The sequence below is a fragment of the Carcharodon carcharias genome, chromosome 18 (genome assembly GCF_017639515.1).
Source record: "Carcharodon carcharias isolate sCarCar2 chromosome 18, sCarCar2.pri, whole genome shotgun sequence".
Taxonomy (NCBI): Eukaryota; Metazoa; Chordata; class Chondrichthyes; order Lamniformes; family Lamnidae; genus Carcharodon; species Carcharodon carcharias.
In genome coordinates this window covers 79,064,286-79,079,274 of record NC_054484.1, presented here as the reverse complement: position 1 = coordinate 79,079,274, position 14,989 = coordinate 79,064,286, and the positions used below count along the sequence as shown (strand labels likewise).

The following is a 14,989-nucleotide window of genomic DNA, read 5'->3' as shown; positions in this document are numbered from 1 at the left end:
CAATATACTCAAATATATTAAATCCAAAACACAGTTTATCATAACATTCAAAAAATCTGCTTACTCTTGTCAAACTGTTTCCAGTATTACTTATTTGTTTTGAGTTCTGTATATGTAACTCCCAATACTTGAAAGGAATTATAACTGAATTGCTGTCTGAAAAGTTTTAATTTCAAACACTATTATTGTTTTAAAAGGAAGTTTCAACAGTGTTGAAGCAGATATAGGACTATGAATATCCAATATATATTAACCATCATGTGAAAAGAACACACTTTCTGTCATGTAATGTAAACCACTTGGCAAATTACATAATGGGTGTGATAACTGTTGTGGTTACAAACTCGACTGGTAAAGCTCACCAATATGTTAACATACGTGATCACAGTTTGTGAGTATCTTACAGGGTGTAATGCAATGTTAAGGAGACAATAAATATATTAAATGTCAAACCTTTTCCCTTGAAGTTTATGATCTTGTCAGACTCTCTTACATATTACAATCTCAGTCTCATTTACCAGAATAATTATTTCATTGCTGGCTGTCACAAAGGCAGTGACAATTTTATGTATTTGTTGCTATTTTGTGCCTTAAATATTGTTCTTCAGAAATCTGAAGGAATCACATTAAAGCTGAATATTGGATTACAGAGGTGAAAGTATATTATTCTGATACACACTATTACCCAATCTTCCACTAAAGGAACTTTGCACCTCCTCTAGCTGGGCTGAAGTTAAACTTGAGTCATAAAGATGAAAGAGTAATGATAATCAAGTCCCACTCGAACCACAAACAACCCGGTTTCATATCATTAAGCTTTGGGCTTTGAGCAGAATTGAGCTTACAAAATGTATCTATGCTTCACACAGTGGCTGTGCTCCAGCAAAAAACAATAACTCACATTTGTACAGCAGTCTTGACACAAAAAAATCCTGAAGGACTTAAAGGTGATATGAGGAAACATGATGCTGAGCCAAAGAAGAGGAGATTTAGAGAGGTGACCAAAAGATACAGATTTTGAAGAATGTTTTAAAGGAAGAGAGGGAGGCAGAGGGACTTGCAGAGACAACAGCCTCCAAAGTGGGCTTAACAGTGCTGTCAGTGCTGAAGTTAAAAGAGATCAGGTAAAGAACATTTAAACGTCAACAAGAAGAGAATTATTCCTCAAACAGGCATACTTCAATAGTTATTGCATTATGAAATAGAGGTTATTCGCTATATTCTAATTTGTTTATTTGCCTTGGTTACAGTGTTTTTCAATTAGGTCCAAATTTGTCCAAAACGATCTTTTCTTTCTAGATATATTGATCTTCCAGTGATGCTGCCCCAAACTCAGATGTGGTACTTAATTTCATTTCAGGAATCATTCTAAAGCTTGGAGAACTGAACAAGGTTCCTGTTGATCTCAGAGATATTTCTGCAACCTGCATCAGAGATAGAACATTGGTGACATTAGGTAAAACCCAAGTGCATAAAATTGCTGCTACCACACACTAAATAATGATAAAAAAAACTTTATGTCTTATAAAAAGCACAAACCATCAAATGGTTTCTGGCAGAACTAAGAAGAGAATTCTCTGAAAGGAAGATGCACCATTCATTATTGACTCACAACTGCTGTCAGAAGATGCATTTCAGAAGACATGTCTAAAGACATGTTTGCAAATCATTTCAAACTTTGTGCATTAGATTTATACTATCAATGCTAATCTTGCAAAGCACTTTACCAGGTTACACATGGAAGATTCCACACACACCTATGCAGTACATAGTACAAGATGTTTATAATGTACCTGTGTAACTTGAAACTTTAATACATTTGGATATACGCATGATGGAAGCAAACAGTAAAAGTCATATGAAAACATAATTCATAAAATTTACTGTTAATATTGTTAAAGTTGCTGTTAATGGTGTATTGTATTCAATGAAACCACTCAGCAGAAACTGGAAAATGTTTTGAATAAGTTAGAAAAACAGTTTAAACAATGTATGGTCAAAGAAAATTGATGATTGTGTTGAAACCTTGACATTTAGACTGTATTGTGTTAAATGGCTTATTCAGAGAGCAAGTACAGACACAATGGGCCAAACGGCCTCCTTCTGCACTGTAATAATTCTGTGATTCTAGGAAAACTGTGTTATGCTTTCATATGCTGTTTGCTTTTTGCTTCTATCATGTTTACATCCAAAGTTAATAAAGATTAACTTTGCACACAGACTTTATAAACACCGAGGAAATTAGGCATATTCACATTATTACTTTAAGAAAGAACAAAATGCCCACCTCTTACTCATGTGGAATCAAGAGTATGTTATGTACACCTATATTTTACTATTTCCCAGCTAACTTACAAGTGAGGATTAAACATTGTCTGTTATGTTCAGTCCTCATCAACGTATCTGCTATGTGCTTATACAAATCAGTTAAGTTTTCCACTTTGTGCTTGCCAGCATGCAACTCTCTGTGCAGCCATTTTAATGAACAGGTAAATTGTGAATAATTTTTCACCTTTCCCCTTGCACTCTATAGTCTGTCTGGTTTTCAATTGTATTCTTCACCTAACATTTGTTATAAACCTATTTCCTTTGTCACCCAGGGACCTCCTGAATACATTGTAGCCAGGAATGTTTAGTTCCATTCTTGCCCAAATCATAATCCAGTGTGATAACTTGTGTCTGCAGCTCATCAGCCTCATTTGTAACAGTCCTCGCATTAACACATGTGAATTCCAACAGCATTTTAGTCTGTTTCTTCTGCTAAACCTGTTTTATCTACACTTCTATTCTGTTGCTATTTTTTCTCCAGTTTCCTAGTTTTCTATGAATCTTGTCTCTCCTCTCTGCTGCAATATCCTGGTTCCCCTCCTCTGCTAAATTAGTCGATGGTGCCTACATTAATTGACAGTCACAAGAGAACGAACAGACGGCTTTTGTGAGACCACAGCTGATGACCCCAATTCCAAACCTCCACACAGCAGAGCACAGATTCTGTGAGATACATGCCATCATCCAATCACCATATGGTTGCTGAGGCAACGGTTCCATTTTTTGGACTGTTCAGGCAGAATTGTTTACGGTATTCCAGGCAAAATCTTCAAAATCATCATCACCTACTGAATACAATCAGACATGGTGGCATAGTGGTTATGTTACTGGACTAGTAATCCAGAGGTCTGGACTAATAATCCCAAGACATGAGTTCAAATCCCAACACAGATCTGGGACATTTAAATTCAGTTAATTACATAAATCTGGGAAAAGAAGCTAGTATCAACAATAATAACAATGGCCAAAATTTTCCAGCCCCTCCTGCCAGCGGGATCTTCCGGTCCTGCTGAAGTCAATGGATGTTTGAATGGCTCACCGAACCCAGCGCAATGGGGCCGGAAATTTCGGCCAATGAAACCGCTGCAATCCATGTGGTGTAGGTATCCTCACAATGCTGTTAGGGGCACTAAGAGATCTCATTTCTTTTGCAGAGAATTTATAGCATTGAAAGATGTCATTAGGTCTTATTTTTTCCATGCTTGTCTTTATGCTCCATAGGTGCCTCCTCCCATCTTACTTCATCTAACCTTATCAACATATCCTTCCCTTCCTTTCCATGTACTTGTCTAGCTTCTCTTGAAATGCGTCTTTACTACTCAATTTTACTTTCTATTTCATTGTTGATGAAGAACAATTGATGCCACGATGTGCAGCAATCACACACAGCAGAATGCCATGTGAATCAATGCTAACCAATGCAAGTATCGTAGAGTCGGCGATCTCTTCAGCTGGGCACCCCAGAATGTAATCCATTCCTAACTCAAGACAAGTAATGCATAAAGGATATCCTTTTGCACAAAACAATGACACTACAAAGTAGATAATCTTCATATATTTGGATGCACTGACATTTTAATAGGTTGGACTTTCATTTAACTTCATGGGCAGGGTGCTCCTGCCTGGGCAAGCTTTGGAAAACTTCCCAGTTCTCTGTACTGGCAAAGTGCATGGTTTTAACTTTGTTAAACTCTAGGATTATCCCTGCGCATAATCAGAGTCTTGGTTCTATGCCTAAACTCTCCAAGTTCATTTAAGATGTATCCCTAGAGGAAGACATTATGCACCAAATCAGACAAACAGAATCACTACCTGCGTGAAATTCATAGTTTGGTGTCTCTTAACTATAGTGATGGGGTTGCGTGCGTGTCAGACTTCAAAATAGTGCCATAGGATCTTTCACATCCACCTGGTTTAACATTTGATCTGAAAGACAGTGCAGCAATTTCTCCATAATTCATTGAATTGCCAGCCTAGATCATGTGCTTGGGTCTCTGGGGTAGGACTTGAGCTTCTAACTCAGGGGTCACTCCAACCAAGGGTGGGAGGAGATTTTTAGTTTTGGATACTCTGAGGTTGTGTGCTCTGAGGACCTTTAACTATCACTCAAGAGAGCAAAAACTATGTTTGATCTAGCCGGAGCTGTTTTTCAAGCCACATTCCATTGTGGGTTAACCCATTTTGTTGTACAGTCAGAAAAGACTGAAAGTTCTTACCAGCCAAAGCCATTGACAAACGAAATTCATCATTCAAAATCTGCAAAATTTCTTTGACTCCCTCTTCTCCCTAAAGATAAAATATATTTATGTTTTCAAATTGATTTGTCAAAATTTTGTAATTCCAAATGTTAAACCCACCAGTTATGTATAAGCACAATTTTGAGTATACTACAAGGCTTTAATATATAGAAGCTGTGCTATTTGGCTGTACAATTACTTAAAGGAATCCTGGTATTAAAAAGTACAATATTCTGAGTTTGCCATGTAATTCTCACTCTTTATGGCACTAGTGCTGGTCAAAATAAGCAAAAAAAATGTTCAGTGGCAATGTGAGAATTCGAAAGATTGTAATACTGCAGAATAACATCCAACCTGTTGAAATCCTGTAGCATATCATGGGATTGACATAACATTCATAAACCCCTACAGTCTTTTTCTTCAGTTTTAACCTACTTGTTCAATCCTTCAATCTGTTAATATTTAGGTTGGTACACTTATTTAATGCAGAAAAAGGTTATTTTTGAATAATACAAGAAAAACCTGCTGCCTGAGATATGACTCCATCAGAGAATCGTCCTGCCTTACATCCAGTAGATTGTGGTTCTCCACAATCATTTTTACATTGGAAGTCTGTAACAGACTCATCTTGTCTTATCTCAGACAGACTGTTACCTGGCTCAGAGCCCCCAGTAAACCCCTTTTCAACCTGCCTGGACTTGGTGGTGCTTTCCAGAGTAATATTCTTGCAACTTGGCTCTCAGGATTACAGGACTATGGAAGCCTTCTTAACACATCAAGGTGCAGTTGCTAGGAAGGCTATTTATCCATTTGGAGCGCGCGCGCCGGGGGTTGGGGGGGTGGGGGAGGGAGGGTTGGATTCTGTCACTCCTGCGTAAAAGTTACAAAAGTAAGTCAGGAGAAAGTCTGTAGAAATTCCAGGTGCTGGTACCTTTAGCGATCTTGATTAGCTAGAAATTTCCATGGGCACAATAACTGCTGTGTCCGTGACTTTATCTATGAGATAACTTGAGTAATTTCTACCCATAGATTATTTATTTCACATCAGAAGAAGTACACTTTGTACCAGCTGAAGACTCAGCAACGTTTGTGTAATTGTAATGAAAATTTCCACTGTCCCTTTTGTCAAACTTTTCCAATTTATCTTGTAAGAGCTTGAAATTATTACGGTATTGCAGTGGGAAGATCTCATTGGCTCCCTGACTTGCGCTGGGTCTTGCCGGTTGCCATAGTGGCTGTCAGCCAGATCCCCAACAGCAGGGTTTCCCAGGGTTCCCTTGGGCTGGGAGAGCAGTTTCTTTGGCGAGTCTGTGGGAGGCGAAGCCAGAGGCCATGAGTAGGGGGAGAGTAAAGAGCTTCCAAAGGAGGCTGGGTATTGAGTGGAACAACTTTAGGCGGAGTCCTGGACTGGCTGGGCTGGAGGCTGGTGCCGCTGCTTTTAACAGGAATGGGGAGTGGTGAGTCAGAAACCTTCAGCAGAGTGGGCCAGCATCCATTGCATGTCCAACTGGCAGCTGTTCATTCCGTGAGGCTTGTGTTTTGAAGAGCAACAGCAGGAGGAAAATTCAGTCATGAGATTTCCAGCAGGTCAGCACAAGACTTGAAGGCAAAGTGCATTATCCCAAAGAGAAGAGATCAGAATCACAAACCTTCACTCTTGCTGAAACCAAGCCATTCCTGCTTGCCATTGTTTAGCAAACAAGTCTGCAACACTGCTGATTCGAAACAAGGATTTCAGCTCTTGATCCTTTTTGATTTGGAGCGTCAAGCAACACACATCCATTGTAAGGAATTTGTTTGGTGTCAGTGGAATAAAGAGTCACTGAATTGGAATCTTCATGCATTCAGGAAAAACTGCATTACGGTATAATACGAGATAATCACCTATGGTGTTGCTCACACGGTCACAGAAAGTGAACGTGTGTGACATTGCTTTTGGTGAATGAGGTAACATGGTTTGTGAGAGGAGTTTATTGGGCCTTTAAAGCAATGCCAAGTTGGGGAGAAAGGGAGTCACTGGAAGGAATGTATTGAGAATTTTCAAGGGGTAGGTGGCACAGAGGTTTCAAGAGCAGTGAGTAACTGAGAGGATGGAGAAAGTAATGAAGCAGCAAGATTTTAGAGTATTGAAATAGTAAGGATTTGGAGTGGGTTGGATGAGGCAGTTAGAATTTGAGTTGGTAAGGTGGGGAATGAACAATAATCAGTATTTGCAGAGGTCAGTGCCATGCTGAATGTATAATGAGCTAGGTGGTGATGAATCTTTCGGGGTAGTTGGGATTAATGAAGAATAGATAGTTGTGTCATGCAGGCATTGGGGGTAGTTGGGATTGGTGAGTAGAGGAGATTAGGAATTGCTGGAAGCAAAATAAAGAAATGAAACCAAAGGACCTCCAAAAGTTTTCTAAGCCAGGAGCAATGGAAACATGGAGAAGCTGAAGACTAGTATCAATAATGAATATAATGCAACAATTAATTACCTTATAGACAAGACCCCAAACCACAGGCCGGCCAATAAAAACACACTTGGCACCAAGAGCTAAAGCTTTGAGCACGTCACTTCCGGTACGGATTCCGCCATCCAAATAAACCTCAATTCTTCCTTGTACCGTATCCACAATTTCTGATAGGGCATCTATCTGCAAACGTTCAAGTACATATTACTCACTGTCTTTCAATTCATCACTCAGTTTGGAATTAAGAGCAATGAGAATATTTGCCTAACAGTGAAATTTGCTGATGATTATTGAAGATGCAGTGAAATTTCAGTTATATTGAATAGTTTTTCTATCTCTTCCACATAATACTAATCATAAATGGAATTGAATAAAAGGAAAAGGATTATTGTTTGGCCTGTGAGGACTTAGTGAATAAATCCTAACAAACAGCTAATTTTACCTTAAGCGATTCCCTGCGTCACCGCAGCAGGGAGCTCAGTTCAGGGAATCATTTGAGGAAATATATGTTCTACTTTTTATTATTCATTTATGGGATGTGGGAGTCAGTGGCAAGGCCAGCATTTACTCTCCATCTTTAACTGCCCTTGAGAGGGGTAAGTGAGCTGCCTTCTTGAACTGCTGAAATCTATGTGGTGCAGATACATCCACAATGCTATCTGATAGCGAGTTTCAGAATTTTGACTCAGTGACAGTGAAGGAACAGGGATATATTTCCAAGTCAGGATGGTGTACCTACAGACAGCACTGTCTACTTGTACAAATGGAAACAAAGCAGCACAGTTTGACGAAGGGCGGTGAGTTCTTTTGGTATCCTGGCTAACATTTCTGCTTTAACCAACACCAGATTAACTAGTCATTCACTTCATTTGCAGTTTGTGGCGACTTGTGTGCAAATTGACTGCCATGCTTGCCTATACAATAACGGTGACAACACTTAAAGGTGAGCAGTTATTCATGGATTAAAGAAAGAAGGTGAGTAAGGAAAGAGGAATGGAGTATATGTGAGAGAGATAAGTAGACTGACCGTAGCAGGGCCTCCATCAAGTTGCCTGCCCCCATGGTTTGACACAATGATACCTTGGACACCATGCTCCACTGCCAGCTCTGCATCTTCTTTGGTTAGAATACCCTTAATAATTATAGGCAGGCGAGTTAATGACTGAAGCCAATAGATATCTTTCCAACAGATGGATGGATCCAGAGAATTGGCTGGTACTCCATACACCTCTGCTTCAGTATGATCCTGTTGCATAGAAGAATGGTTACTTTGTGGTAGTATAGTATCAGTACTTTGGAACAAAACTTTCGTTATGTGGGAAACATAACTGAGAGTTGTAGGAGCTGTACAATTCATCCAGACACTTTAAATTCTTTTTGGCTCAATTTTATCTCAATTGGAACTCGATGATTTGGGAGTGTACCGGTGGTTTTTAAACTCGATCTGCAGATAGCTTTTCAATATCAGTTATGTGGCATTAAAAGCAAGCAGTTAGTATAAACACAGGCAAATATTTGAATTTAAGGTTGTATGCTTTAAGGTATTACTACAATTTCTTCTAATGATAGATCTTAAATTAGAATAGAAATAACTGCTTACTGACTTTCATAGCTTAGTATGCAAATATGCACTACAATAGTGCATTGCACCTCTAAATATGAGAAATGTATATGGAAACCTGCTTCATGTGAGCTTCCTACACAAATACAGAGCAGCTAACCAATAAGGTGTGCCTTGCACTTCTGGTGCAGACTGATAGTTTTTTTAATTCATTCATGGGATGTGGGATTCGCTGGCTGGGCCAGCATTTATTGCCCATCCCTAGCTGTCCTTGAGAAGGTGGTGGTGAGCGGCATTCTTGAACTGCTGTACTCCATGTGGTGTAGGTACATCACAGTGCTATTGGTGTGCATACTGTACTTCTCAGTACCTGTTTCTCACCAAAAAAATGGGTACTGTGCAATCAAATTTTAGCCCTCAATCTTCAAGTATCTCAAGGGCAAGCATGAGATGGTAAGGAAAGAAGAGCTGAGGAAGAAAGGAAGAAGATATTTCTTCACTTTTTCTTGCCAGTTTTATTCATCATTTTAACCTCTCCTGTCATGAAGGTGTTTGCTCCTTTGCTAAATTATGGTTCATATGGATCATGCTATGCCTAAATACAAGTGCTAAAAGTGAATCTCAGCCGTCTCAACCAGCCCTCATCCTGTCTTCAACAACATTTAACTATGGGCTTCAGTAGACTATGCCCAATAGCAATCACGAGTGGTGATAGCATTGAAGCTAACTGGCGTGAACCTGCTGTCATCCTGGCTGAGATAAGTTAATTTCATGATGTACCTTTAAAAGGAGAAATAGCCATACCTCGAAAATGCCATCAAAGTTTTTTACTTTGAGATGAGGTGGTAGCTTAAAATTGTTCCTGATATCATTTCTCCGCTTGCCAGTATAAGGGACATCCACAGTTAGGACGATGGCCTTGTATCCATTTGCTTCCACACGGTGTACTAACTGCTCTGAGAGTTTACGGTTCCGATAAACATAAAGCTGAAACCATCGAAATCCATTTGGTGCTGCAGCTGAAATCTCTTCCACAGAACAGGTAGAGTATGTGCTTGCAATGTAACATGTATTCATGGCTTCAGCAGCTATAAAACAATCCACAAATACTGATTAAAATCCACGTCACTATTTGTTTAACTTGCTGACTCTAAGGTCGGAATCATCCCAGATTTGCACCGCGGTAGTGGGCAGGAAAAAAGGACGTTTTACCTGCCAGCCACAATGGCGGCTTTTTGCGCCGTATCATCCCATTCCCGCCTCATTAATTATGCAGCCACAGGAAACACACCGTCTCGTTGGCGGGCATCCTCTGATTTGCCTGCAACGCCGTTACCTTGCCGCTTCCTCATGCAGGCGCCATACTTAAACTGCAGCTGCGCGAACACTTCTCAACACTTGCAGCCAGGAGGGCACCGGTGAAGACATGGCCCCAAAGGCCAAGAAGAGTGCAGCCCCCCGATTCAGTGATGCATCCCTGGGACACCTTCTGGACATCGTGGAGGCCCGCCGTGATGTCTTCCAGCTCTGCTCTGGCTGCAGCAGGCCTATCAGTCTCACCACTTCAGCTTAGGAGGCTGTGGCAGAGGTGGTCAGTGCCAATACTAGATACAAGAGGTCAGCCACCCAGTGCAGAAAACAGATGAATGGTCTCATCTGTGCTACTAGGGTAAGGCAACTATCTCAACACTCTAAACTCACACACTCACGAGCATCACGCATTCACCGGCATCTCACTCATTGCCAGCTCAAGGGACATCACCACCCACTCACACACACAAATCCTCACATCACCATCTGACTTCATCTCTTCTAGAGACTGCCTCCTCAGCCCTCACCATTTTAAGACCACTTGAACAGATCAACAAGTGCCCCCACTCACACCCTTTCCCAGTATAGTCCTCACCCTGCAGCCTCTTCCTTTGCCTGAAGCCATTTCTCCCTCGTCCCCAAGCAAGCCCTAGCCCTGCAGTCTTACAGCTGGTCTGGTAGGTAGAGACCTGCCTGTGAGCCCCCTTAAAAGTGATGTGGTGGTGCCTGTGAAGCCTGGCGCTTATGACTGCGAATGCTGACCGAAGAAATGTACGCAAACAAACTTCAAAGTCCCAAGCGAAATGCAGCTCGCCAAGTGCACGCCCTTTATGTTCACTTGTGAAACACTTCGGCGTGCAATCACGCCAATGTATCCAGATGATCCAGTGTGGGGGAATGATTCCAGCAAGCAGGGCTTATAATGATATTAAGTGACATTCCCGATGTCCAGTGGTGGGAAATGCCGGCCGCCATTGATGGGCAGAGCAGACGTTTGCAAACTGGTTTCACGATGGTGTGAAATCGATTTTTGGCCTTCCTACCATGTTGTTAGCACATGTCGCCATGACGCCCGAAGCCAATGGGCACAGAAAATTCCGCCCTAAGATTTTCATGTTCTTTGATTTGAACGGATTGCATTTCTGCTTTTTAAGTTCTTGGATCTAGATTTAATTTCAGCTCATGGGAAAAAGGTGAAATCTTCCTTTTTCCTGAATTTTTAAAGTATTTATCACTGGACATTAGTCATTTTGCCCCAATAGTTATGTTCACATGGAAGCATTTGGCTTAAACGTGCTGAATATTTACATTATTCTGCTGTATGTCATTATTATAGTACAAAAATTGCAGGAAATGATGACGTTACCTACACCACGGCATAATTTGCTGTACACTTGTGCTGATTAACCCTCGCCGAAACAGATAGAAAGTTATTACAATAGCCCTTACCTTCATTAAAATCTATTGTGATCATGTATTTCCTTCATTTAAGCCAGTATCCACACTCCCTGCTACTTAGACTTAAAAATAATGGCACTGCTCGGGAAATAGAAAGCCACAAACTATGGAATATTTTGACCTTTGGTTACTTATTTGTTTATTAATATTTGCAAGTAGTGTAAAGGGACTAGTGTCAAAAACTCACATCAACTGCTTTTTGTCATGTGGCTGTGTTAACATGCCTTTGTTTACATTACTGAAACCATATGAATACAGTTATCTCTTGAAAAGAAAATGTCTAGTATGAAGTACCACGAGCTGTACTCATCTCCCCATCATGCCATGCCATGCAGTGGAAGGCAGTAGGTGCGATTCCTATGGGAAAACTGATCTCCATGCCCTGGATGGTTGCCCTTGTATCTGTCACGGAGACATCTCTTAGCATTCGGGGACGCAGACGGATCCTGCAAAATTAGCAGAAATTTGAATTAGATTGTACTCTTTAATCTATGCAATTCTATATCATATCATATCTTCCTTCATAAGCTAAATTGTCTCACTGGATTATGTATCAGCCTATACTACCTGGGTATAAAGTAAAGTATCGCCAGGAAGAAGGTTGAAAGGAAAAGTGAGAGGAAGAACGAAAACTCATAACAGAGCTGACACAATTTCTGTTCCACTTAAAATCAGGCAGGTTCCGTCACAAGCCTTTGCTGGATTTTCCACTCAGCCTTCTTCCCAGGCGATACTTTACACTGAGGCAGTAGGGGTGAAAATCCACCGTAATTGTGTTTATTGTATCACTGAATAACCGATCCATAGAAAAAAAAGAACAGCAGCAATCACTTAGAATTTGAATAGCACTTTTAATGTAATAAAACGCCACAAAGGGGAGGCGATGGTGTAGTATTGTACTATTGTAGTATTGTACTAGTAATCTAGAGACCCAGGGTAATGCCTTGGGGACCCGGGTTCAAATTCTGCCACGGCAGATGTTGGAATTTGAATTCAATAAAAATCTGGAATTAAAAGTCTACTAATGTCCATGAAACCATTGTCGATTGTTGTAAAAACCCATCTGGTTCACTAATGCCCTTTAGGGAAGGAAGGAACTCTGCTATCCTTACCTGGTCTGACCTACATGAGACTCCAGACCCACTGCAATGTGATTGACTCTTAAATGCCCTCTGAACAAGGGCAATCAGGGATGGGCAATAAAACCCATGAATGAATGAAAAAAAAACATGAAGCAAAATTGGACATGAGTCACATACGTTGATATAAGGGTAGATGTCCAGAGAGATACGTTTTAAGGAACATCTTATAGGAGCAAACAGGTAGAGAAGCAGAGAGGTTTAGCGAGGGAATCCCAGGGCTTAGGGACTCAGCAACTGAAGGCAATGGCAGAATAAAATTAGAGGATGCTCAAGAGATCGGAATTAGTTGAATGCAGCCATCTTGGAGGGTTATAAGGAGATTACAGAATTAGGGAAGGATAAGGTCATGGACAGACCTGAAAACAGGGATTGGACTTTTAAGATTGAGGTGTTAATTGACTAGGACCCATTGTAGATCAGAGAGTACAGGGTAATGGGTGAATGCTGCAAGTAAGGGAATGGGTAGCAGAGGCTTGGATGACCTCAAGCTTATGGAGGATAGAATAAGGGGGGCTGGTCAGGGGTACATTGGAATAGTCAAGTAACAAAGGCATAGGATGAGGGTTTCGGCAGCAGATGAGCTGAGGCAGAGGTGGATGTTATGGAGGTGAAATAGGTGGTCTTAAGTGATGGCTGGAATAGGGTCAGTATCACGGAAATAATGCTCAGAACCATACAGCAAAGGAAAAATGCAGGTTTGATTCCTCACCACTTAGTTCCCTCTCCAAGTATACTGAATGGCAAGGGATGAATTGGAGGTTACAGTTTGTTTGTACATGTATGTGTGTGCATTTGCACTTGTATTATGCAGACATATATGTGTGCTTGCAGGGAATGGGACATTAAAGGAAAGAAGCATACCTACTGGTCAATAGTGTCTTAGTTACTGTCTGCAAGCAATCTAACTGGGTAGCAGTTAAGGTAGACTGAGGTTAATTTATAAAGAACCAAAATACATTAAAGTAGTACACCACAGACACTTCCTAATATAATGTGATTCCCAACCTAACTCATTAGTGGCATTGCTGATAAGATAACTAGATTGGTTACCCTTGGTAATGAAAGAATACCCTTGGTAATTAAAGAATAAAGACTTAAAGGATCAGTGTTTTGTTTCATTGGAACAGAGAAGGTTAAAAGGTATCTAATAGAGGTTTTCAAAATTCTGTGTAGTCTGACAAACTGGTGTCATGTCACTCTGATGGCAGATCACAGGGCTGGATAGGGATGAGAGCAAAGAAGTGCAACATTTTTTACATGGTCCTCTGTAAGATAATGGTCAGGGAAGAAACGTAATCAATTTCTCCTGGGATTGATTACCTTCATCTTTAGGAATGCTGGGACCTTGATTAGGCTCTGAATGAAACTCTCAACAACTTTCAGTTGGGTGTAATGGGGTATAAGTGAAGGGTTTGTGGAGTAGACTGGGAACTCCCACAGACATGCCCCTTTAATGTTGGGAGGCAGGCAGAAACTTGTCCACCTTCCCAGCTTGGCTTCTTCTACAAGGCAGAGTTCCATCTGAATTGGCTTCTATCCAAATTCCACACCCCACACATAAAGTGTCACTACGGAACCCTCTCTGACTCTTGAAATTTCAAATCCTAAGGTTTCAAGGTCCTTCCAAATTGTAGCATGCCCTGCATGGTATTCTGCAGTTAAATGTCCTTTAGTGAATGAAACTTCAGAAACGTCCATTCAGTAATTTCATGCTTAACAAGACGGAAAAGTTTGATTTCACTGTATTACTAGAACTCAAACTGTTTTGGCATTTTCTTTCCTATTATGTTGCAACAATATGTTATTGTGCAATTCAACTGATTTGGGTTTCATTAGAATTTGGTAGAACACAAACCTTTTATAAGCCATCAGATTGTCATCTCTAGTACAGCACTCGTCTGCCCCAGCAGCGTAGTAATCCCAGGTGGTTTTGGGTAAATGTTCTTTAGCATACACCTCAAAGTCAGACAGACATACCAAAGACATCTCTGGGTCACACAGAGAGGATCTGAAACAATAATAGTTGCAGGGAAGTTTTAACAGGGATCTCAATCTCTAACATTTATTGCAGAAAGAAAAGACAATAAAGGGGCCAAAATAGTGATCCATGTCTTCCACAAAGCAGGGAAACATTTAGGTACAACTCACAAGTACCAAGATTCCTGAGTGGATTATGAAAGCTTTGCTTTTAAATCAGAAATCACGAACCAACTATTCCTATTATTTGTCCTGTTTATATCATGGGGAAACATTCAGACACACGTTTTTGTAGCATTTAAAAAGTTAACCGTTTTTAGAATGTTACAAAAACTTATTGTCTTAAAAGCTGTTTTGATATCCTACAAAAATCTGTGACTTCTTGATCGTTAAGTTTCTTTAGGGATTGTGTCCACAGACATGTTTTAATTCATAATTACTTTACCTGCACCTCCTAATGCTGCAGCCTCTAATGCGGAGAAGGTCAGGAACTGTAATATTATAGAAAGACCTTCACCT

At 40.5% G+C, this 14,989-nt stretch overlaps 1 protein-coding gene across 6 annotated transcripts in view; it reads right to left on the bottom strand.

Annotated features, from left to right (window-relative positions):
• Positions 1-1,216: 1,216 nt before the first annotated feature.
• The window catches only part of hao2 (hydroxyacid oxidase 2 (long chain)), a 40,680-nt gene continuing 26,907 nt past the window's right edge, over positions 1,217-14,989 (bottom strand). For 3 of the 6 annotated variants that reach the window (XM_041211554.1, XM_041211553.1, XM_041211551.1), the window contains exons 2-7: positions 14,349-14,501; positions 11,646-11,797; positions 9,387-9,670; positions 8,049-8,267; positions 7,046-7,204; positions 1,217-1,424 (exon numbers count right to left, since the gene is read on the bottom strand). In XM_041211554.1, the coding sequence (XP_041067488.1) occupies positions 1,296-1,424; positions 7,046-7,204; positions 8,049-8,267; positions 9,387-9,670; positions 11,646-11,797; positions 14,349-14,479 (1,074 nt within the window). In that variant the 5' untranslated portion in view covers positions 14,480-14,501 and the 3' untranslated portion in view covers positions 1,217-1,295. Of the gene's footprint in view, positions 1,425-4,542; positions 4,615-7,045; positions 7,205-8,048; positions 8,268-9,386; positions 9,671-11,645; positions 11,798-14,348; positions 14,502-14,989 lie in introns of those variants that run through there. The other 3 variants (XM_041211552.1, XR_005945868.1, XR_005945867.1) reach the window with 3 other exon arrangements.